Source organism: Monodon monoceros, unplaced genomic scaffold (assembly GCF_005190385.1).
Source record: "Monodon monoceros isolate NGI ecotype Baffin Bay Population unplaced genomic scaffold, NGI_Narwhal_1 Super_Scaffold_5, whole genome shotgun sequence".
Lineage (NCBI taxonomy): Eukaryota > Metazoa > Chordata > Mammalia > Artiodactyla > Monodontidae > Monodon > Monodon monoceros.
In genome coordinates this window covers 45,337,793-45,362,027 of record NW_021703782.1, presented here as the reverse complement: position 1 = coordinate 45,362,027, position 24,235 = coordinate 45,337,793, and the positions used below count along the sequence as shown (strand labels likewise).

Below are 24,235 nucleotides of genomic sequence, written 5' to 3'. Positions count from 1 at the left end.
GTTTTACACATATTAGTATATATATATGTCAATCCCAATCTCCCGATTCATCCCACCCCCTCCCCATCTTTTGCTTCTAAAGAGGGATTTATGAAGAAACCAGTCAAAATAAATTGCTTCTCTCTTAATAGCCGTAAGAGAAATTTTATATTTTAGCCTAGTACTATGGAGCCTAGTAGCCTAGTAAAAGGATAGTTTTTTAAATAATAATTTAAGATAATCTCTATTAAATTCAGAGGAGACATTTTCACTAAGAATTTTTTTCTTTTTTTCTAGTTGTTTCCTGATAAAGGCACAGAGAAAACAGATAAGGTATTTTTTCTTAAAGTTTTAACGTTTCAGAATCACGTCTTGCTTATATGCAAATTAATTGGAGAAAATAATTATTTTTAGGTTGATTTTGATTCAGCAGAAGACACCAAATTGATAGAGCTAGATGACTCACAGAAAAGTGAGCATACTGTGTTCATAATGCCACCCGAGCCACCGCCTGATGATGGAAAGGATCTGTCACCAAAGTACAGGTAACAGGAATTTTTTTAAACATTTGTTTGGGCACAGCTTTAATAATTTGATCTTTTGTGATTATTAGTAGATATGTTGTATAGTAATCATTTGTGAAGGTCATTTTCAAAATGTATTTAGTGAACTAATGGAGATGAACATTTTATGGAGATATCACCAGGTATTGTAATTTAAGAATTGGACAGCCCCGTTGGAAGGGAAACCAGATGTTTATCACTGTTAACCTAAACATTTACCATATTTTAATCTTTAAAAATTTCATTTCTGAAGAAGAAAAAATTTACTTTTGTGAGGTTCCCCCTCCCTTTGGGGGATTTTGTTGTCAGTATAAGGACTGTGAAATTCTTATGCATTAGTAATATATCAGAGAAAACTTAAAAGTAGAGGGCCAGGAATCATTCTTTATTAAAATAAACTTATAGGATTTGAATGGGAGTCTTTTAAGAAATTTAAATGTTTGATTGTTTATTATTATGATCATTTGAATACCATTTAATAGGTTTAGAAAATCAAACAAAAAAACTAGCACATCGTTTTAGCACCAATACTTAATGTCTGTTAACAATTATATGTATATCTTTTTTGTCTTTTTGTACATAAATTTGCATTTACTATACTTAAAACAAGTATTAGTTCATCTTGCGCATATTCTTTGTGACATGTGTTTGCCTTTAATGGTCTGAACATTTTTCCATGCCAATATATATTTTTGTGCCATTCATTTTAAATAACCACATTGCATGCATTTATTGTGATTTGTTAAACTAGTCTCCTGTGGATTTATTTATAGTTCTTTGCTGTCTCTACCTTTGTGTGTATACACAGTTATTTTCTTTGGCTGTATTCATAAAAGAATTTCTGGGGCAAAGGGAATATAAAGTAAGTGTTTTCCAAAAATATAGAATTAATATATAATCTCACCAGGACTCCATAAGAATGAAAAATATATACCTGAGATTGAGTGGTTTAATTAAGTACTATTTTGATTGCATGTTAATTATAGAACTCTTTTTTAATTTGGCTTTGATCATTATACATTGGAATGCAGATACTGACAAATAAGTAAATCAAATAGGAAAGGCAATATATTTCAGAAGAAGATTGGCCAAAGGAAATAACTAGGCAATTTCTGAGAAGAAATCCCAATAGTTGATAACATGAAAGTATGTTAAGCTTTTCTAGTATTTAAAGAAATGCAAACCAAATGAGTAGTAGAAGCATTTTTAATCTATCAGCTTGAGAATAGGCTATCCTTCTAGTTAGAGTGTATGTAAGTATAACCTCTCTGGAAGTAATTTGATGGTGATTATAATAATTTTTATTTTCTTGATAAATATTTACCATAGAAAACTCTGTTATTGGGCATTATTCTAAGAAATTAAGTAAAAGTATTCACATAGATAAATGTACAAAGATACTTAATTGCAAAAATTGGGAAATAACCTAAAAATGTCCAACAGTAAAGAATTGGTTAAATTTTGGCACATCCCTAATATAAAAATATTGGGGATTTTTTCCTTGTAAATGTGAATGCAAGGTACTTTTATAAAGAAAAACAAAATTACAAAGTATACTAAAAGTTATCTTTTAATATAAATTATCATTGAACACATGGGTCCTGTTGAAAGGGTTACTAATTCTTCTGTCAAGATGTCAGGGTTCTCTGTGTTCTAGGGATTGATTGAAAATAATAGGATGCAGAGGAGCCAAAGTTTCCATGTAGATAGTCTATGTATCTTATAATTGCATCATCTTATATTTTTGAAAAAAAAATTTCTATACAAGGATTTTGGAAAATAATATTGGGTACTTTTGAGGTTTAGTAATATTCACCTAAATTCTGGCATAATATTAAGAGTTAATGTACTTTAAATCAGCAGTTCTATTTTTGCTTTTTATTTTAGTTACAAATACTTTCCAAGACTGGACCTTAAGCTTTTTGACAGACCACAGGAGTTGAAACTTTGTTTTAGTAGACACCCTACTGGGAGTAGCATTACAAACAGCCCAGCTCTCATGGCTAAGAGAACTAAACAGGTCAGATATTCTTTATCTAATTTAAAATGTAAACTATGTATATGTGATATGCAGCTCATAGTTTAGACTTGTCACCCACAGCAATCATTTGAAGACCCACTATGGTTGTTAATGAATTAAAATCGATTTCTTGCAACCCTACTTATAATATTGAGGCTGAAGTTTTTGAATGCTTATGTTTATGTTCTAAGAGAACCTTGGGAACTAAATACACTTAAAAAAAAACTTTATTGAAACATAATTCATATACCATACAATTCACTTGTTTAAGTATACTCACTGGCTTTTAGGATCTTCACAGGGTTGTGCCGCCACCATCACAATCAATTATAGAACATTTTCATCACCCTAAAAAGAAAGCCCGTACCCTTTAGCTGTTAACCCCCGAGTTCCTCCATCTTCCACAGCCCCAGGCAATCACTAATCTATTTTCTGTGTCTATAGTTTTGCCTGTTCTGCGCATTTCATAAAAATGGAATTGTACATATGTGGCATTTTGTGACTGGCTTCTTTCACTTAGCCTAATGTTTTTAAGGTTCATCTGTGTTGTAGAATGTATCAGTATTTCATGTATTTTTATTGCTGAATGATATTCCATTGTGTAGAATATTTTATTTATCCATTTATGTACATGTGGGTGGTTCCTACTTTTCGGCTGTTATGCATAGTACTGCTGTAGACATTTGTGTACAAGTGTTTGTGTGGTTATATGTTTTCATTTCTTTGGGTTATATGCCTAAAGTAGAATTGCTGTGTCATATAGTAACTCTCTGTTTAACCTTCTGAGAACTTATCAGACTGTTTTCCAAAGTGGGCACATCATTTAAAATTCCCACCAGCAGTCGGAATTTTACCACATCCTTGTTAATTCTTGTTATCTTCTGTCTTTTTGATTATAGCCATCCTAACGTATATGAAGTGGTATCTCATTGTGATTTTGATTTTTCCTCATGGTTAATGTAAATATATTTTCTACTGAATATTACATTCTAAGGGGAGTTAACTTAGGACAACCTAGACATCTTGTTTTAATACTATATCTGATTTAGGTATAAAGAGTTAAACTATGGTTAGGTGTGAGTTAAAATTGAACATCCTTTATACATATACTGATGTTTTGGGGGTCTACAAAACATGGAAAATTTCAGAATGAAATTCTTAGTTCAGGTTTTACCAATTCATGCACAGTCCCTCAAATCCTAGGGGTAACCTGAGGTGATCCTTAATCCCATATAGTACACAATTCTCTCAGTGTTGTCTGAGGGGAATTTTTTTTTTTAACCATTATCAGCTTAATAAAGGCAAGTTTTTTTAATGTGACAATTTTGCTACTACATCTTTAAATCTCATTTTCACCAGAATTTTTTTTCCAGGCAAGTCTCTTGGAAATAGAGCTCATAACAATATGTTTATTTAGGACACATCCAGCAGAGGGATCTTTAGTGCAAAGCAGACAGTGGCAGTCTGACATGTGTGGAGGGCTCTATAGTTTCTGGGAATATGTAGAGTTTGATAATGCTCAGCAGGTGACTTTGATACCTTTTTCTCTCTTCCACCTAAATCAGAATGAAAATCAGAACTAGAAAACATGCCATAAAACTGTTAGGTAGGAAGGTCTGTGATCTTTCTCAGACTATGTTGCCTGCAAAGGAATAGGTCTTTTTAACGAATCAGTCAGTGAAGGAATTAACACAGAAGGTAGAGTGGAAATCTTGGTGGGGAATAGCCTAGGGCATCTTAAACTTTTTATCAGGGGGAAGAGTGAGAAGACTCTGACTTTTCAAGAATGATTCTATAGAACTATAAGCTATAAATGAAATCCCTTTCATTCATCAAACATATGAGTGCCTTCTGTGTGAGGGGCACTTAGTTACCCATTGTATTATAATAATATGAATGATCTCTGCTTTTAAGGAGTTTCTAGTCTATTAGGAGACACCTGCTTGCCAAATAGTTAAAATACAGTATAAAGTGCTTCTATAGAAAGAACCATGGGGCACTAAGTAGGAAGCCATTCACAAAAGCAAAACTATGAAATGCTTGATTTTAGAGTCAAATTTTACATTAAATTCCTCTCTTCCTTTTACTTCTCACTTTTCCTGTCATACTAATGAATTTTAGTGAATGTCATGATGTTTTATTTATTCTCTTTCTAGGAGATAAAAACAGCTCAAAAGTTGGCGAAGAGATGTTATACAAATCCACCACAGTGGGCCAAGTGTCTCTTCAGTCACTGTTACAGTTTATGGTTTATTTGTCTCCCAGCCTATGTTAGAGTTTCTCATCCTAAGGTCAGAGCACTTCAGCAGGCATATGATGTACTTATTAAGATGAGGAAAACAGATGTGGATCCTCTAGATGAGGCAAGTATAACAAATTGAGTTATTGTTACTAAGATAAATTTTATTTGTATTTTTAAGAAAATTTAGGTCTCAGTTGCTTTCCAGTATCCTCGAATATTTTCATTAAGTAGGAAAGGTAAAATTGTTATCCTGTTTCATAGAGCTAATACTTATTATTTTAAAATACATTTATTTTAAAATTATTGCTTTAAAATGCAGCAGAGGGCTTCCCTGGCGGCACAGTGGTTGAGAGTCCGCCTGCTGATGCAGGGGACACGGGTTTGTGCCCCAGTCCGGGAGGATCCCACATGCCGCGGAGCGGCTGGGCCCGTGAGCCATGGCCGCTGAGCCTGCGCGTCCGGAGCCTGTGCTCCACAACAGGAGAGGCCACAACAGTGAGAGGCCCGCGTACCGCAAAAAAAAAAAAAAAAAAAAAAATGCAGCAGAGACTGACTTCCTTAGACCAGACTGTTTGCCCTTGATAAATAGAAAAAAATATTGACTTAATTTTATTCTCAAGATAACTTTATTAGGAAGCAAATAGGCCTTTAGTAAGTGGCTCTCCACTTAGGACCTGTGTCCTAGGTGAGTTACATAACCTATCTGTGTTTCAGATTATGTGTCTGAAAATGGAGGTCTGAGTTTCTCAACCTTGGCACTGTTGACATTTTGGGCCACATCATTTTTTATTGTGGGGTACTGTCCTGTACGTGGTAGGATGTTTAGCAGCATCCCTGGCCTCTGTGCACTAGGTGCCAATAGCTCCGTGCAATCAAAAATGTCTGCAGACATTGCCAGATGTCACCAGGGGGATAAAATTGCCCCACTGAGGTATATAATATTTAGTTCCTATCCTCAAATGGTTAATTTGACAGTTAAATCAGTTAATGTACATAGTGTGCCTAGACGAGTACCTGGCTGATGGTAAGCGCTCAGTGAACAGTGTGCTACATCTCTTAAGCCTGAGAACCATCCTCAGAGATAGGTAGTGGTATTATCCAACTAACGGTTGAAGAAACTGAGTTACTTATTTAGCTCTTCTTGTTGCTGTTTTTCCCTTTAAAAGTTACTTTTGGTGTTAAAATAACTAAAATGATTATTTAGAACCGGATTAGAATTTAAAATGAAGTTGGAATAAAAATTCAGAGTAATGGGTGTTAGGGGAGAAGGAGAGAGCACCAGATTAGAAGAGAAATGTGATTGAGGAGGGGCACATTATAGGCTTCAGCAATAACTGTAATTTTCTCCTCTTATAAAATAAAAAAGATCTGAAACTGAGAAAGCATGTACGTTATTAAGATTTGATAATGCTTGTGAGCACACTAAAACTCATTTTTCTCTAAGTATTATCTGTTTTAAAAAATTTTCAGATGAAAAGATAAAGTTATAAAACAAGTAAAATATCCATTCTCACATTTGATTACATTTTCTCTCATCTGATGTTAATAAAACTATTTGGAGGGCTTCCCTGGTGGCGCAGTGTTTGGGAGTCCGCCTGCCGATGCAGGGGACATGGGTTCGTGCCCCGGTCCAGGAAGATCCCACATGCCGCAGAGCGGGTGGGCCCGTGAGCCATGGCCGCTGAGCCTGCGCGTCTGGAGCCTGTGCTCCGCAACAGGAGAGACCGCAGCAGTGAGAGGCCCACGTACCGCAAAAAAAACTATTTGGAAATTAAAAGTGCTTGATCAGAATTAGTGTTTTGTACCTCATACATTTTAATGTTTTAAAAAACTTATTCTGATAGAGATATATCTAAGATAATATATCTAAGATATATTTTAAGATATGCTTTAACTTTGTGCAAGCACAGAATATTTTTAATGTGCTTTAAAATATGCTCTATGAGAGAGCTAGTATTAATTTTGTTACTGCACTCTAAACTCAAAGCACAATACTTGATTAAGTTTCTTTGATAAGTTCATAAGACAAATTGCCTGAAACGTAATCTCCTCTATAGATATTAAGGTTCTAAGGTAGTCTTTGTTACAAGTAATTACATTCTCCTGTTTTCTAACATGAGCAATTATGACTAGTAAGCTAAAAAAGTTTTTTAGACTTTTTTCCCAATAAACACTCTGATAGGAGGCTTAAAAATTTGGAGGTTAATTTGTTGTATTCCTACTTCTAACAAGTTACATTGACAGATTTGTAGTCACCTGAAGTAATTACATCTCTACAACTGGAAGAAAGAAATGTTTCTTTATTTTAAAACTTAAGGATGCATATTTGCTTGGCATATTTGATGCATTTTATTTGTTTATTGATTACACATAGAATAGCACATTAAAATTTTCACAGTATTTTTATGTACATTATTTCCTTTGGTATTCCCAGCAACTCTATGAGGCAGTTATATATTAGCTATATTTTACAAAGAAAGAAATTTGAAACTTAGATGAAATGACACACACATAAGGCCACCTAGCAAGGAAGTGGTTTTGATTTTTAGGTTCATACTCCATTAGAACCCACTGTCTCATTCATATGCTTAATGTTTTGACAGCTTTGTGTTCTACATGTTATGTTGGCAGAAGTTGTAATAACGTAGATTTTTAAATACAACTAGTAGAGACCCAGAAATAGCATATGCCATGTAGGCTAAATTAAAGTTAAAATGCATAGTGTGTTTTGCTTTTAATACTATTTATTAAATTTTTAATGGAAATGAAATGTTTGTGTCAAGCTTATCTTGTCTCATCAGTCTATTCATATAGATATTGTTGTACATTGCTGAGTAACAAACCACCCCAGAACTTAGTGGCTTAAAATAACCATTTTACTAAATCTTATTATTTTATTTGCTGAAAATCCAGGAAGAATTTGCGGTAATTTTTCTGCTCCACATTGTATTACTTAGAATCACTTGGTTTTAATCAGTTGCTAGCTGGTCTGGTCTGGAAGGTCCAAGACAGCTTAACTCACATGCAGCCAGGTACCTTGGCAAGGTTATCTGGAAGGCTGGGCTCAGGTGGACCCCTCTTCCTCCATGTAGTCTCAGACCTCTCCATGTGGTACTTGGGCTTTTCTCATGATAGCTTAGCACTCCAAGAGCATTTGTTTCAAGAGGAAGTGGAAAGTGACCTTTCTTAAGGCTTAAGCCAGGAAACTGGTACAGTTGTCACTTCAGGCAAATTCTATTGGTCATGTAATCTCAGAGGCTTTCCCCCTCAATTAAGGGGAAGGGACATAGACTTCTCATGGGAGGAGTAGCAAAGAGTCTGTGGCCATCTTTTATCTAGCATAGATATCCAAAAGGTATCATGTTGTAGGCAACAAAATACTGCAATTAAAAAATTATATCCCTGGCATTATTACTGTTTCTTTAGTTTGATGCCTGGCTCTTATACCGGTAAGCCTGGAAGTTTGGAGGAATAGTTTGTAGACTTCAGAATAAATTAATTGTTGAGAATGGTTTTGGAAAATTTCAGATTAATCCCAGTTTGACATAGAAAGTGATTTACTTCTTCATGGCTCATAGAATCTTAGAGTTGAATAGGACCTCAAGATATTTTAGTAAAACTTCAACCTAAACCTGAGATGTTGAAGGTCTGTAATATATGGGACCTTGCCTATGCTTGAGTTGGCTTTGTTAGAAAGTTTGTGTTTTATGCTGAGTTCAGTTCCACCTCCCTGTGGCTTTTTTGGGACTGCAGAAGCTGTTTACTGCTTCTTTCAAGTGACAACTCTTCAGATATTTGAAGAACTCTTGTGCCACATTCTTCTTAATCACGTCATACATCTTACCTAGTTCTCCCATTTGTTCCTAATTTATGTAGTTTCCTAACACTTCTTTAACCTAATCATTTATGAAGTTACTCTGTTTCTGAACTCCTCTGCTCCTAAATTAAACTTTCCATTTCTAGCTTTAGAGTACTCATCTTTATGATCCTCTGCCTCTTCACATCTCTTTCCCTACTTCATCTCTTGAATAAAATATCCTTTCTCAAATCTATTTACTTTCCCCTTTAGTAGAGAGTGCAACTTGGCTTTATGGTACTCACAGTTGTTAAACAGCTCTGTTATAAACAGAGGACATTTTACAAGTCCCAAGAAGAGTATCTTTTTTATGTATCTTTTCTTATTCTCAGATTAAGCTCTAGTAGTCTTTGGCTGCCTTGTTCACTGCTTTTGTAAACTGGCTCACCTCTTTGCCAGGGATCCATGAGATTCCTGTTTCATTCTTCATGGTTTCTACTGTTGTCTTCCAAATGTGATATTCTAACTTTTAGGAGCTCCCCATTGAGTCGTCCTCTTCTGATCAAATTTAGCCCTCTTCAGTAAACACATATTCTCAGAAAAGCCTTTGCTAATAATATTACAGTGTTTTTAACTTTCTTCTCATACTTTTTTTAAGACACGGGTTCATAGAATTCTTTTTGTTATGTAGGCATTCTGGAGATGCTGCTTTTAATTCCTTTGGCATAAAATATAGAACATGATTTGGGAGAGAGCTATTTTAATCATGCTTGATTTTAAAAATGAATTCCTTCTCATATTATGGAAAATAATAGTTGTTTTCTTTGTGTAAACTTAGTTACTGAAACAAACGGCACACGTGCCCATAGGTCTTATGTGGAAAAGTTAATAATGCTGGTACTTCCATTGATGAATAGTTTTAAAAAATAGTTTACCGAGACTCTCAAACCAGAACAAAGGAGAAAATAGTAATAACTATTGCTTAATAACTTTGAAAAGAAGAATTGAGTAAAGTCATTTAAAAATCTCTACAAGTCACAGACTAATATGCTAACTATTAATGCTTTGATGTTATTTTTTGTTAGGTGTGCTATCGAGTAGTAATGCAGCTTTGTGGACTTTGGGGTCATCCTGTCTTAGCAGTGAGAGTTTTATTTGAAATGAAAACTGCTAAAATAAAGCCAAATGCTATTACTTACGGCTATTATAATAAGGTAAGTAGGATTGACATTAGGCAATATATGCTGCTTATTAAGATTGATAAATTTATTATGCCTTTTATTTAAGAAACTTTTTTTAGACGTTTTGGGGTAGAATTCTTTTTGTATATATTATATGTGTATGTATTTTTTAAAAATTCAAATATTCCTAATAAAGATTATTTTAACCTTTATTTTACCTTTAGGTAGTTTTGGAGAGCCCGTGGCCTAGCAGTACCCGCAGTGGTATCTTCTTATGGATGAAGGTACGGAATGTGGTACGTGGCTTGGCACAATTTAGGCAGCCACTTAAAAATACCGTGCAAAAGTCACAGGTCTCCTCAATATCAGGTAATAAATGTGGTTGGAAAGATACTTTCTTGCTGAACCATAAGCTTTATAGACATATGAATTTTTACTTATATGAGGCAGTAAATGTAAATGAAATTCTAGTTTTGATTTTTTCATATACTACTAAAGATAGAGGTTGCCTAGTCCAAAATTATTTTCTTCTCTCACAAATTTAGAAAGTATTCTGCAACTTTAAATGAACTGTGAGTCACTCATGTTTAGTTTCAAAGATTACCAGTGCATGAGTTATTGAACTGCTGTTGTCCTTATCTTTAGCTCCTCAAAATGCCACAGGTGGAAGTGATGGGGACACGGTGAGCCACGGTAGTGTGGATAGTTCTAATGATGCTAACAGTGGGGAGCACACAGTCTTCGTCAGAGATTTAATCAGTCTTGATTCCACTGATAATCACTCTAGCACAGGTACTAAAATCTGGATTTTACTAACCCTTCACTTACTCTCATGTTAAGTCTTCCATTTTTAAAAAAAACTTTTACCTTCCTCTCTCAAGTTTGTGCAATATGAATACCTAAAAAATACCATACATAAATAAGGGGAGAAAGTACACCTCTGATTGCAGATCACTTCTCTTATTTCCTATAGTATAAAATAAACTTGGGAGTGCTGTGCAAAAGGCTCTTACATGGTACTTCTTTGTGTTCGTTCATCATTAATTTGTGAAAGTATTTGATATAATTGTAAGGAATTGTGAGCTGAGGAACTTGACTGTTAGTGACACAATTGCAAATCTTCTTTTCATTAAGTGGATAATATTTATTAAAGATTTGAGATTATGAATATTAAAGAGGGAAGAAAATAAGTCACACACCACGAGAAAAACGTATTCTTTGCATAGTCATTACTTTAAATGACACTTTTTAAAATCTGAGAAACTACTGAAGCTGCTTTTACATACAAAGCTATGGGCATAATCTCTGTCCTCTGAAGTTAGAAATAAGCTTAATTAAAGTAGCACGTTGAGCAGATATATGTGTGTTGCACATCCTTCTCGTGTTTTTCTTTTTTGTTATTGTTAATATCTCAAGCTTTTCTTTAAAAAGAATTCTGAGTCTAATTCCTGTGCTTCATCTGATGAACTTGTCTCAATGACTGAAGTTTCCTTTTCTCTACTCTTTGTTGCTCTGCTTTTTGCTCTGTGCTGTTTCTTGGTGCTGCATTTGTCCTTGGCTGTCATGGTGTGGGGTGCAGACAGACTTGTGTGACGTGAAGCTATGGATACACGTGTGCATTAATTCTACCCTTGAATGTTAACCACTTCAGGTAATTTCCCATTTATTAGGTTAAATTTTGCTGACATGCAAGGGTGGGGGAGAGGCCTTTTGTTATATTTTAAGTACTGTTGCAAGTGGAAAGCAATTTTAGTTTTCTTGGCTTTTTCTCCTTCAGATACGTGTAATCATATACATACTACTGAAAATACCCAACTAACGCTTTATGATCAATTTGCAAAGCATATTTATCTTAATTGAAAATATGCTATGCCTTGCTACAATTCTTATTTTGAGGGTGGTTTGTAGCATCATTGAGTCAAATAGTTTTATGAGCGTTAAAGATTTCAGTATTCCAGCTGTTAAGGTGGTTTTTGCTTGCTAAAACTGAACTGCTGATTCTTGTGCTAAAAACTATCCCCATAATTACAGAAGCATGTGTAAATTGGTGAAAGTCAACATAAAGCTGTAAGTTGCAATCCTGCTTATAAATTAAATTTCTTTCAACATGTGGGAATTTTCATGAGACTTTCATTTGAAAACCACCTTATTTTATTTCCTCCTGTATTTTTTTCCTAGTGCTTATAGAATAAATGGATTTCATTTATGGAAAATCAAGAAAATAATTTGTGGTATGAAACCATTTCACTAATAATAATAATAGATAAACACTCTCCTTATCTCTCTGGATTTTTAAACTTGTCTCCTTTAAAGGCAAAAAAAAAGATTTACTAGTAATTCTGGGAAACTGCATAAAGATTCCATATTCCCCAGTTGGGGAAGAAACTTCAGATCCCTTTTTCATATATTTCTTTTAAGCTACATTTCAAATGACTGAAGCTCTGATACTGAATTTACAGTGATTATGTGTCTCTGTAGAGTTTCTGGTGATATCATCTGATATTTTTGGAGACTTCCAGCCCAGATGCTTAAGTTACTCTTTTCATTAAGGATTATCTCACAGAATCTTTCCACTTAGTACCTGATACTGAGTCACTTAGCTTGTTGAGGGCATATCTGGGTTTAATCAGTTTACTCAGTTCCCAGTCTAGTGTCCATTTCATGGCACCGTAATGCTTTACCAGACTTTCTGAGGGGGGCCAATAAAAAAAAAAAAAAAATGACTGAAAGAAGTCATTCTAAATAGCAGTATTTTTTTTAATTAAAAATTTTTTTAATCGAAGTACAGAGTTACAGTATTGTGTTAATTTCAGGTGTACAGTGATTCAGTTATATACACATACACACATACACACATATATATTCTTTTTCAGATTCTTTTCCCTTATAGGTTATTACAACATATTGAGTATAGTTCCCTGTGCTATATAGCAGGTCCTTGTTGGTTATCTAAATAGCAGGTTTTTTTAAAGCTTAATTCTTTTGTTATATGGCGAACCCAAAGTTTGAAAGGCAGTTAAAAAAGTGGTAGAAAGTGAAAAAATAAAAAGTGGGGCTTCCCTGGTGGTGCAGTGGTTGGGAGTCCGCCTGCCGATGCAGGGGACATGGGTTCGTGCCGCGGTCCGGGAGGGTCCCACATGCCACGGAGCGGCTGGGCCCGTGAGCCATGGCCGCTGGGCCTGCGCGTCCAGAGCCTGTGCTCCGCAGCAGGAGAGGCCGCAGCAGTGAGAGGCCCGCATACCACAAAAAAAATAAAATAAAATAAAAAGTGGGCTTCCCTGGTGGCGCAGTGGTTGAGAGTCCGCCTGCTGATGCAGGGGACGCGGGTTCGTGCCCCGGTCCGGGAGGATCCCACGTGCTGCGGAGCGGCTGGGCCCGTGAGCCATGGCCGCTGAGCCTGCGCGTCCGGAGCCTGTGCTCCGCAACGGGAGAGGCCACAACAGTGAGAGGCCCTCGTACCGCAAAAAAAAAAAAAAAAAAAAAGTGGTAGACAGTGGAAGGCACTATATTTTATGTGTTTTTCATTGACATCCTTTATAATGATCCCCTGGTAACTTGCCTTTATTTCAGTTTTAATTTTAAACTTATTAAATGTTTCAAGAATAGTACAAAGAATTCTTGAATAACTTTTATTTAGTTTCATTCACTTTTAGTTTGACACATTTGCTTTATCAGTTTCTTTCTGTACACATGCACTTTTTTCCCCTAAATTATGTGAGAGCAGATTGCATACATCTTGCCCTTTTACCTCTTAATACTTCAGTGGTATTTGCTCTTACATAACCACAGTATAGTTTCCAAATTCAGGAAAACATTGTTTTACTTCTTTAATGTATAGTCTGTATTCCAGTGTTGTCAGCTATAATGTCCTTTGTGGTACTTTAACTCCTCTTTAGTCTCCTTTAACCAGGCACAGTTCCCCACCTTTTCTTTGTCTCTCGTAACCTTGACCTTTTTGAAGAATACGTCCAGTTATTTTGTGGAATGCTGCCAAATTTGATTAGATTAGGTTATGCATCCATGGCTCTTCTACAAAAATTATGTTAAATCCTTCTGAGATTATCACAACCCAGAGGCACACAATGTCTGTCTGCCCCTCATTGGTAACGTTAATTTTGATCACTTGATGTCAGTGTTTGGTTTCTATTAGTTACCATTATCCCCCTTGCAGATAATAAGCTATTTGTGAAGAGACACTGAGACTATGCAACAATATCTTCTTTTTCATCACACTTTCTTTTTTAAATTTATCATCCATTGATGATTCTTGCCTGAACCAATCGTTTTACTGTGATGGCTGTAAGGTGGTGATTTTGCCAACTCTATTGTCCCCTCACATTTATAAGATAATATTCTTTTGAATGTCCTTTAGAAATGTCCTCTCATGTTTTTGAGCACTTGCTTTCTTGCATAACAAAACGTTCCTGGCTCATTCTTGTACCTTCCCTGACTGAGCTCTGGAATCGGCCTTTTCTTCAAGGATCCCAGGTTCCTTTTAATGGGCAATAGATTTTAGAAACGAATGTCTGGGCTGTAGAAATGCTTACTCCCTCCAGGGTGTTGTCGTTCTAGACTTTTTCAGCAGAGGTAGAAAAATGTGTATGTATTTTAGAAATACTTCTAATTCCAAATCAGCCCCACAGGTTTTTCTTTGCCTTCCTTCATTTCACTTTTTAAAGATCTCTCTTCTTCCACTGTAAGAATCTTGGCTCCCAACATCATCACATTTACTCATTTGCTCAGTCCTACAGTGCACATAATATAATTTCAGAATTGCTATATCCATTCCCCTGTGAGAAATAAACCTAAGGAGTTTAGGATTTGACTGTTACCCCCCATGACTAGGGTATATACTCAGAATAATGTGTTAAAAGTTACACAGTTAAAAGTTAAAAGTTACACATTACATTAGTCCTCCCCCATCCTTTCAGTGTGATCATGTTATTCATAAACAATTGGTTTTGTTTGTTTCCGTGTGCATTCAGTTTTAGTTACACCCTGGCCCTCAGTTTTGCTGATTTAAGTTTTTGAACTTGTAGAAGTTAATACATTTCCAAAAATAAAAACAATATGATAACCATATTTAGAGAAGTTTCCTCTCTCTCAATCCCTTCCATCCTATTTTCCCCCATCCCTTGTAGGTAACCAGTTTTGTTTTCTGGTTTATTATTCCTGCATTTCTTTTTGCAAAAGTAAGCAGATATATGTTTGTTTTATTTCCACTTCTTTCTTACGCAAAAGGTAGCATTCTGTAGATGCACTCTAAAAGAAACTTTCAAAACATCTTATCCAAATCTACTAATTTATAGGTAAGGAAATTAAATTAAGATTCACTGCTTCCAAGTGTGTAATGGTTTTTAGTCTTTGATGTTCCTGTTTCTACTGTTCTTTGATTCTTACCATCGTTGTAAAATGTTTTGTGTGCTTCTCTTCTTTTTTTTACAAGTTTAATTGTGTAAGTTGGTGGAATTTCCTTTTGACATTTTATAGCTGGACTATAAATATATGAAAACATTTATATGTCAGCCTACATTCTTTTTAACAGGTGGTCAGTCTGACCAAGGCTATGGGTCTAAGGATGAATTTATAAAGGATGATGCAGAAATTCATGTGCCTGAAGAACAAGTATCAGGAGACTTGATAACCAAAACAAAAGTGCAAACAGAAGGTTAAGTACTGATGTTTACTAGCTTTACTTAGAAAAATACCTGTATTAATTAAAAGTCTTATTTGATAATTTTGGTGATAATTTCCAGAAATGTAAAGTCTGGGCTTATAAGATACTATGTACTCTTATATATGTAGATTTTTGGTAGTCTCTGAATTTTAGAATTTAAGAGATCTTTAGAGACTCTGTAGGTCAGCCCTCAAGTTTGTAGGAAACTGCAGCCCATCAAGGTATTCATTTGCCAGTGTTAAATAACTACTTTGTGACAGAACCAGGACTAAACTCTGAGTCATCAAACTTTTATTTTAAAATGCTCTTTCACTAGAAGTCCTTCAAATATCTAAGTCGATAATTTTCGTTTGTAGGTTCCAATATAGTCTGTGTAGTTTTCCTTTTTTTAGGGGACTCATTGAGATAGAAATGAGAAATGATTTGTAGTAGTCATTTTAAGGAAATATGGAGAAATATTTTGGCTTTTTGATAATACGATGGTCTTCCTATCTTCTTACAAAAAAGTACAGTTTCTTTAATGATGTCACTTACTTTATGCTCTAGAATTATGCAGAAGCAAGCCCCTCTCCTACTTGACAAGTGATGAGGAGTGTGACAGAAGGCCAAAGCCTTAATTTATTCACTCAGGAATGCTCAAGTTAGGATTATGAATGTTAAAATAAAGCATTTATTTCAGTCAGTACTGGCAACATTTATGGCATAAAATAAATCAGTAATAAAATAGAGAAAAAGTATTCACCCCCACTTAGAGAAAAAATACATAAAATATATTTTAAAAATACTTTGTTTCTGTTCAATACTGGCAAAAGTAGAAATGATAACACCCAAATATTTTTTCCCAGAGGTATGCGATGTCTCTGCTGTTGTGGCCAAACATTCACAACCTAGTGCAGAGCCCCCGAGTCCTCCTGAGCCTCCTGCATGGGGCGGCAGTATTGTGAAAGTTCCATCTGGTATATTTGATGTCAATGGCAGGAAAAGTAGCACTGGTGAGTCTTTACATATTGGTTATCACTTAGTTAAATTACACTTCTATAGGTACATGTGTGTCTTTAATGACATTATAAATTGCTAACTTAATTGTAATGAACATGCTAAAGAGCCAGAAGTAAGCTGAATCCTATAAATGTGCTAAAGAAGAAATTAAAATAGTTATTTAAAGATAATTCATTTTTAAAAGGAAGGGTATTAAGTGTGTTTAGTTGTTATTTGGAATACCTTTTCTTATTATAGTGCTTGTTCTGAGTTCCGTCCTCCTTTCCTATGGTTGATAATGAGAGGGGACTGTAGGACGGGCCTGCTATACTCATCCTAACAGAGAGGCAGTTATGTGGTCAAATTCCAAAGGGCTTGTGTGTGGCAGGGTAATTCCTAAGCCTGAAGGGAAATAGAAGAAAAAGATTCACATCACTTAACGTTCTGCACAAAAATACCAGCGGGTCTTTAATTTTTGCCCAATTATTCTAGGTACCCTGAGCCACTTTCTATTTATGGTTAAGTATTTGTAATGAATAACTCTGTTGTGTGTGACTCCCGTGAATTTGTGTTTACTGCCTTCAATTATGTGTAGTCCTCCTAAGTACCCTTAAGGCATACGTCTTAAGTGTATGATTTTAAAAGACAATGAAATTGGCCTGTGTCATTTGCCTTTTGTTAGTAGTAGCTACAGTTCACGTCCCTAAAGTCAGCAGTCTATCTGTAAGTGTATCTATTGTACGACTTTATAGAAGTTAATTCGCTCAGCTTTTTAAGTCAATGTGGAAAATACTCCTTATTCCTAAAGTTGTTTTTTTTTTTTTTTTAAATTGTGATACCAAGTTCGGTTATTTTACAGGGAGTGAGCGGATAGTGTTTTGCTAATGAGGTGGAGCTACAGATGTTTTGAAAAAAATAATTGATATATATATTCTTTATCCCATTTTCCCAACCTATTAATAGCAGGTTAAAAAAAAAAGGAGGGCAGTTTTCTTCATCAGAGGTTTAGAATCTTCTCAGAATATTGAAATGGACATAGTCTGGGGACTGGTGCATTTTCTTCTCTTTTTATTGATCTTATTTCCATGTTACATTTTGATGTAGGAAGATTTGTTCTATTAAGAAAAGAGGAGGTGGTAATGAGGCTTTTTCCAGTATATCAAACAGTCAATTTTATTTTAAAATTGAACAAAATGTGACACTAAATTTCCTAGAAATGATATGAGAACCAGTAAATTTGCAAAGATCTTTTCTCAAATATTGTTAAAAGTTTTCAAAGCAGGTACAAACTTCGGAGTTATAAAATAGGCTAATTTAATTCCCTTACATGCTTTAAAAATATCTCTAAATGCTTATTATTCTGTTTAATTGGAAAGCTTATGATTATTAATAGATACCAATTTGGAATATTAAAAAGAACCTTGAAATCAATTTGGAAGATTAAAAACAAGATCTTATCATAATGACAACTTTCCCTTCCAAACTCCCAGGTCATTATACTTTTTAAAAAACAAATGAGAGGGCTTCCCTGGTGGCGCAGTGGTTGAGAGTCCGCCTGCCGATTCAGGGGACGCAGGTTCATGCACCGGTCTGGGAAGATCCCACGTGCTGCGGAGCGGCTGGGCCCGTGAGCCATGCCCGCTGAGCCTGCACGTTCGGAGCCTGTGCTCCGCAATGGGAGGGGCCACGGCAGTGAGAGGCCCGGGTACCGCAAAAACAAAACAAACAAACAAACAAAAAACAAAAAAAATGAGAATCCTAAATATGAATGGGTAGACTTAAGTTCTGCTAATGATGCAACTAGAAATAGCTTTTGGTCTTGGCGTGGAAAAAATTGCATGGTAGCAAAGAGTTAACGACTGCCTGCATCCCCCAAAGGTGGGGGAGGTTCCTACAGACACTGGCATAATTTTGTTCCACTTGCTCAAACAAGATTGACCTCTGTGAGGGCTGGGATTATGTCAGTTTTATTCTCCATTGTATTCTTAGCACCTCACATAGTGGGTGCTAGTAGGAATTCAGATATTTGTTGAAGGAATAAACATATCTGAACAAATTTTGGCTATTCAGATTTTAGCAGGCTTCTTGGAATCTGCCGATTCTAAGTGCTCCATTCTAGATCCTTTTACTTTGGGGAAGTAAGGCTTTGGCTATAGCAAATATATAATTTCTCTATGATTATGAATTTGCTTTCTGCAGGGTAGATTCCTGGCAAATACTTGTTGAATTAGATATATGAAACCCAAGATAGAAGAGATTATTTCTTTTTAGGTCTGCTATTTAATGTGGAATATATTTCTTAAACTGAATATAAAACTCTTAAAATATAAAACATGTTTATAGATGTATATTTATTGATAGATGTGATATCTTTAGTGAACAGTACAGGTATATACAGTATATATTGCACGATCTTTTTAAAAAATGTGTGTATATGCATAGAGGATGAAAGGCAGATTATACATTAAAATGTTTGAAAGGCAGATTATACATTAAAATGTTATCTCTGAGAGGCAGGGTTGAATGGAGTAATTTTTGGACTTTTTCTGTATACCATCTTACCTTTCTGAATCTTTTACTTTAAGTATGTGTCACTTTCAAAAATTAGAAAAAAACATTTTTATAAAAGTTACATCAGAAAATAGAGATTTATTTTTAATACTGCACTTTCTCTTTTTAGGTAGTACACCAAATATACTGTTTTCTACTCAAGATCCAGTTGAAGATGCAGTCCTTGGCGAAGTTACTAATCTCAAGAAGAATGGTGATAGAGGAGAAAAAAAGCAAAAGCATTTTCCGGAGAGAAGCTGTAGTTTTAGTTCTGAAAGTCGAGCAGGAATGTTGCTTAAGAAGAGCAGTTTGGATTTAATTTCAAGTGAAGTGGCTATCATGATGGGAGCAGATGCCAGGATTCTCACAGCAGCACTGACGAGTCCTAAGACTTCTCCACTTCATATCGCAAGAACCCATAGCTTTGAGAGTATTAGCTGTCATCCAGCTGACACTAGGACTCGTGTGTCTGAAAGCACTTGGGATTCTGAGCACAGATCTTCAGCGGTGTTAGAGATGCTTGAGGAAAGCCAAGAGTTCATAGAACCTGTGGTTGATGAAAATGTAGCTAAAACTCCTGTGACAAAGGATACATGTGACAGCCTACAAAATGACAGTAATCAGTCCAGAGACTTGAAAGCAGGATCCAAAGATCTAGTAAATAAGAGAAGTAGTTTATGTGGTGTTGCTAAAGCTATTGAGAGGGAAGATGTTGAAACTGGACTAGATCCTTTGTCACTTTTAGCCACTGAATGTATAGGAGAAAAAACTCCTGATTCAGAAGATAAGTTGTTTTCTCCAGTTATTGCACGTAATCTGGCTGATGAAATTGAAAGCTATATGAATCTAAAGAGTCCCTTGGGTAGCAAGTCTTCTAGTATGGAACTACATGGAGAGGGAAACAGAGAGCCTGGCACTACCAGTGCATTTACTCACCCTTTAGAGAGGAGATCAAGCCTACCTTTAGATCATGGTCCTGCAGCACAGGACAGTCCTGAAAGTGAAAAGAGCTCCCCTGCAGTGTCCAGATCTAAAACTTTTACTGGGCGTTTCCGGCAACAAACTCCCTCCCGAGGTCATAAAGAACGTTCAGCTTCTTTATCAGCACTGGTCCGTTCTTCACCACATGGCTCATTGGGTTCTGTGGTAAATTCTTTGTCAGGGCTAAAGCTGGACAATATACTCTCAGGACCCAAGATGGATGTGCTAAAATCTGGTATGAAACAAGCAGCTACAGTAGCCAGTAAGATGTGGGTAGCTGTATCATCTGCCTACAGCTATTCAGATGATGAGGTAAGAGTGTTTTATGTGTGGCATCTGTCTGATGTTGGAATGTTTGGAGTATTTTTTAATATATATATTATTATTTAGATATTTCTGGTAACTTTTTAATATTTTAAAACATGCATATCCTACTTCTTTCTTGAAATGACTTCAACATACATGTAAGGAAATTAATAATGAAGAAATAGAATATCAGGACTACTTTATAATTCCACAGCCCAGTCTAAACTAACACATTAAGTCTGTTGATTTGAAAGAACTAATGATTAATGTTTGATTTAATAATGTTATATTTGCATAGCACTTCACTTTTTAAATAGCTTTCACCTGTGTTATCTCTTTAAGATATGTGAAGTCACTCTACAACTTAATCAGTAGATTTCAATACTGCACAACAAAAACTGCTAACTATTTATTTATTTATTTTGGCTGCACGGGGTCTTAGTTGCAGCACGTGGGATCTTTGTCGCGGCATGTTTAGTTGCAGTATGCGGGATCTTTAGTTGCAGCATGCAGGCTTCTGAGTTGCGGCATGCATGTGGAATCTAGTTCCCCAACCAGGGATCGAACCTGGGCCCCTTGCATTGGGAGCACAGAGTCTTACCCACTGGACCACCAGGGAAGTCCCCCAAACTGCTAACTTTTTATTGAAGTTCAGTTGATCTACAATACTGTATTAGTTTCAGGTGTACAGCATAGTGATTCAGTTTTTGTGCATTATATTCCATTTTAGGTTACTACAAGATATTGGGTATAATTCCCTGTGCTAGAAAGTAAATTCCTGTTGCTTATCTATTTTATGTATAGTAGTTTGTATCTGTTAAACCCGTACCCCTAATTTGTCCCTCTCCCCTTCCTCTTTGGTAACCATAAGTTTGTTTTCTATTTCTTTGAGTCTGTTTCTGTTTTGTATATACATTCATTTGTATGACTTTTTAGATTCCACATATGAATGATATCATACAGTATTTATCTTTCTCTGTCTGACTTACTTCACTAAGCATTAATATTCTCTAGGTCTCTCCATGTTGCTACAGGTGGCAATATTTCATTCTTTTTAACGGCTGAGTAATATTCCAGTGTGTGTGTATGTGTGTATCACATCTTTATGATCCAGTCGTCTGTTGATGGGCACTTGGGTTGCTTCCATGTCTTGGCTATTGTACATAGTGCTGCTATGAACATTGTGGTACATGTCTCTTTTTGAATTAGTGTTTCCTTTTTTTCTGGATATATACTCAGGAGTGCAATTGATGTATCTTATGGTAATTCTATTTTTAGTTTTTTAAGGAACCTCCATACTGTCTTCCATAGTGGCTGCACCAATTTACATTTCCATAAAAAATGTATGAGGACTCCCTTTTCTCCACATCCTCTCCAACATTTGTTATTTGTAGACATTTTGATATAGACATTTTGACAGGTGTGAGGTGATACCTCTTTGGGGTTTTGATTTGCAATTCTTGAATAATTAGTCATGATGAGCATCTTTTCGTGTGCCTGTTAGCCATCTGTATGTCTTCTTTGGGAAAATATCTATTCAAGTCTTCTGCCCATGTTTTGATTGGATTGCTTGTTTCTTTTTTTATATTAAGCTGTATCAGCTGTTTGTATATTTTGAGTAAGTTGCATTATTTGCAGATATTTTCTCTGATTCCATAGGTTGTCTTTTTGATTTGTTGATGGCTTCTTTTGCTGTGCAAAAGCTTTTAAATTTAATTAGGTCTCATTTATTAATTTTAGGGGACAGATCCAAAAAATACTGCTATGATTTATGTCAAAGAGTGTCCTGCCTATGTTCTCTTCTAGGAGTTTTATGGTTTCAGGTTGTATATTTAGGTCTTTAATCCATTTTTTTTTTTTTTTTTTTTGCGGTATTTGGGCCTCACTGTTGTGGCCTCTCCCGTTGCAGAGCACAGGCTCCAGACGCGCAGGCTCAGCGGCCATGGCTCACAGGCCCAGCCGCTCCACGGCATGTGGGATCTTCCCAGACCGGGGCATGAACCTGTGTCCCCTGCATCAGCAGGCGGACTCTCAACCACTGTGCCACCAGGGAAGCCCCTTTAATCCATTTTGAGTTTATTTTTGTATATGGTATGAGGGAATTTTCTAATCCCATTGTTTTGCCTATAGCCGTCCAGTTTTCCTAGCACCACTTGTTGATAGAACTGTCTTTTCTCCATTGTATATTCTTGCCTCCTTTGTCATAAATTAATTGATTGTAGGTGCGTGGGTTTATTTCTGGGCTCTCTGTTCCGTTCCATTGATCTATGTATCTGTTTTTTTGTGCCAGTACCACACTGTTTTGATTACTGTCGCTTTGCAGTATAGTCTGAGGTCTGGGACGTTTATACCTCCTGCTTTGTTCTTTTTTTCTCAGGATTGCTCTGGTAATTTGGGGCCTTTTGTGGTTCCATATAAATTTTAGGATTATTCTATTTCTGTGAAAAATGATAGGGGATGCAATCTGTAGATTTCTTTGGGTAGTGTGGCTTTTTTTTTTTTTTTTTTTTTTTGCGGTACGCGGGCCTCTCACTGTTGTGGCCTCTCCCGTTGCGGAGCACAGGCTCCAGACGCACAGGCTCAGTGGTGATGGCTCACGGGCCCAGCCGCTCCGTGGCATGTGGGATATTCCTGGACCAGGGCACAAACCCGTGTCCCCTGCATTGGCAGGCGGACTCTCAACCACTGCACCACCAGGGAAGCCCCTGTGTGGCCATTTTAATAATACTGATTCTTCCAATCCAAGAGCATGGGAATATCTTTCCATTTCTTTTAATCATTTTCACTTTCTTTTATCAATGTTTTATAGTTTTCAGTGTGTAGGTCTTTAACCTCCTTGATTAAGTTTATTCCTAGGTTTTTTTCTTCTTTTGATGCAGTTTTAAATGGGATTTTAACTTTCTGATATTTCATTATTAGTGTATAGAAATGCAGCAGATTGCTATATATTAATCTTGTATCCTTCAGCCTTTCTGAATTCATTTATTCTAAAAGTTTTTGGGTGGGGACTTTAGGGTTCTCTGTATGGAGTATCATGTCATCTGCAGTCCCTTCCAATTTGGATACCCTTTTTTCCCTTGTTTGATAACTTTGGCTAGTACTTCCAATACTATGTTAAATAGAAGGAAGGGGTGTGAGTAGGCATCCTTGTCTTGTTCCTTAATTTAACAGGAAAGCTTTCATCTTTTCACCATTATTATGTTGGCTGTGGGTTTGTCATAAATGGCCTTTATTATGTTGAGATATGTTCCTTCTGTACCCACTTTGATGAGAGTTCTTATGATGAATGGATGTTGAATTTTGTCAAATACTTTTTCAGCATCTATTGAAATGATCATGTGGTTTTTGTCTTTCTTTTTGTTAGTGCTGTGTGCCACATTAATGGATTTGCATATGTTGAACCATCCTTGTGTCCCCAGAATAAGTCCAGCTTGATCATGGTGTATGATCCTTTTTATATGTTGTTTGATTTGGTTTGCTAATATTTTGATGAGGATTTTTGCATCTATATTCATCAAGAATATTGGTCTGTAACTTTCACTTTTTGTAGTATCTTTGTCTGGTTTTGGTACCAGGGTAATAGTGGCCTCGTAGAATGAGTTTGGGAGTGTTTCATCCTCTTTAATAATTTGGAATAGTATTAGAAGGATAGGTTTTAGCTCTTCTTTACATGTTTGGTAGAATTCCCCAGTGAAGCTGTCTGGTCCTAGACTTTTGTTTGCAGGTAGTTTTGTTATTGGCAATTCTATTTCACTTCTAGTAATTGGTCTCTTCAAATTGTCTATTTCTTCTTGACTCGGTCTTGGCTGGCTGTATGTTTCTAGAAATTTGTCTATTTCTTCTATGTTGCCCAATGTGTTAGGATATAAATGTTCTTAGTATTCTCTTACGAGTTTTTGTATTTCTGTATTATTTGTTATTTCTACTCTACTCTTTTCATTTCTTATTTTGTTTATTTGGGT

At 35.8% G+C, this 24,235-nt stretch overlaps 1 protein-coding gene across 5 annotated transcripts in view; it reads left to right on the top strand.

Annotated features, from left to right (window-relative positions):
* DENND4C (DENN domain containing 4C) overlaps positions 1–24,235 on the top strand; it is a 127,428-nt gene that overhangs the window by 77,347 nt on the left and 25,846 nt on the right. For 3 of the 5 annotated variants that reach the window (XM_029201665.1, XM_029201664.1, XM_029201668.1), the window contains 10 exons: positions 277–312; positions 394–524; positions 2,430–2,562; positions 4,719–4,925; positions 9,686–9,814; positions 10,006–10,150; positions 10,427–10,573; positions 15,327–15,449; positions 16,304–16,450; positions 19,117–20,279. In XM_029201665.1, coding sequence (XP_029057498.1) covers positions 277–312; positions 394–524; positions 2,430–2,562; positions 4,719–4,925; positions 9,686–9,814; positions 10,006–10,150; positions 10,427–10,573; positions 15,327–15,449; positions 16,304–16,450; positions 19,117–20,279 — 2,361 coding nt within the window. The remainder of the gene's footprint in view (positions 1–276; positions 313–393; positions 525–2,429; positions 2,563–4,718; positions 4,926–9,685; positions 9,815–10,005; positions 10,151–10,426; positions 10,574–15,326; positions 15,450–16,303; positions 16,451–19,116; positions 20,280–24,235) is intronic. The other 2 variants (XM_029201667.1, XM_029201666.1) reach the window with 1 other exon arrangement.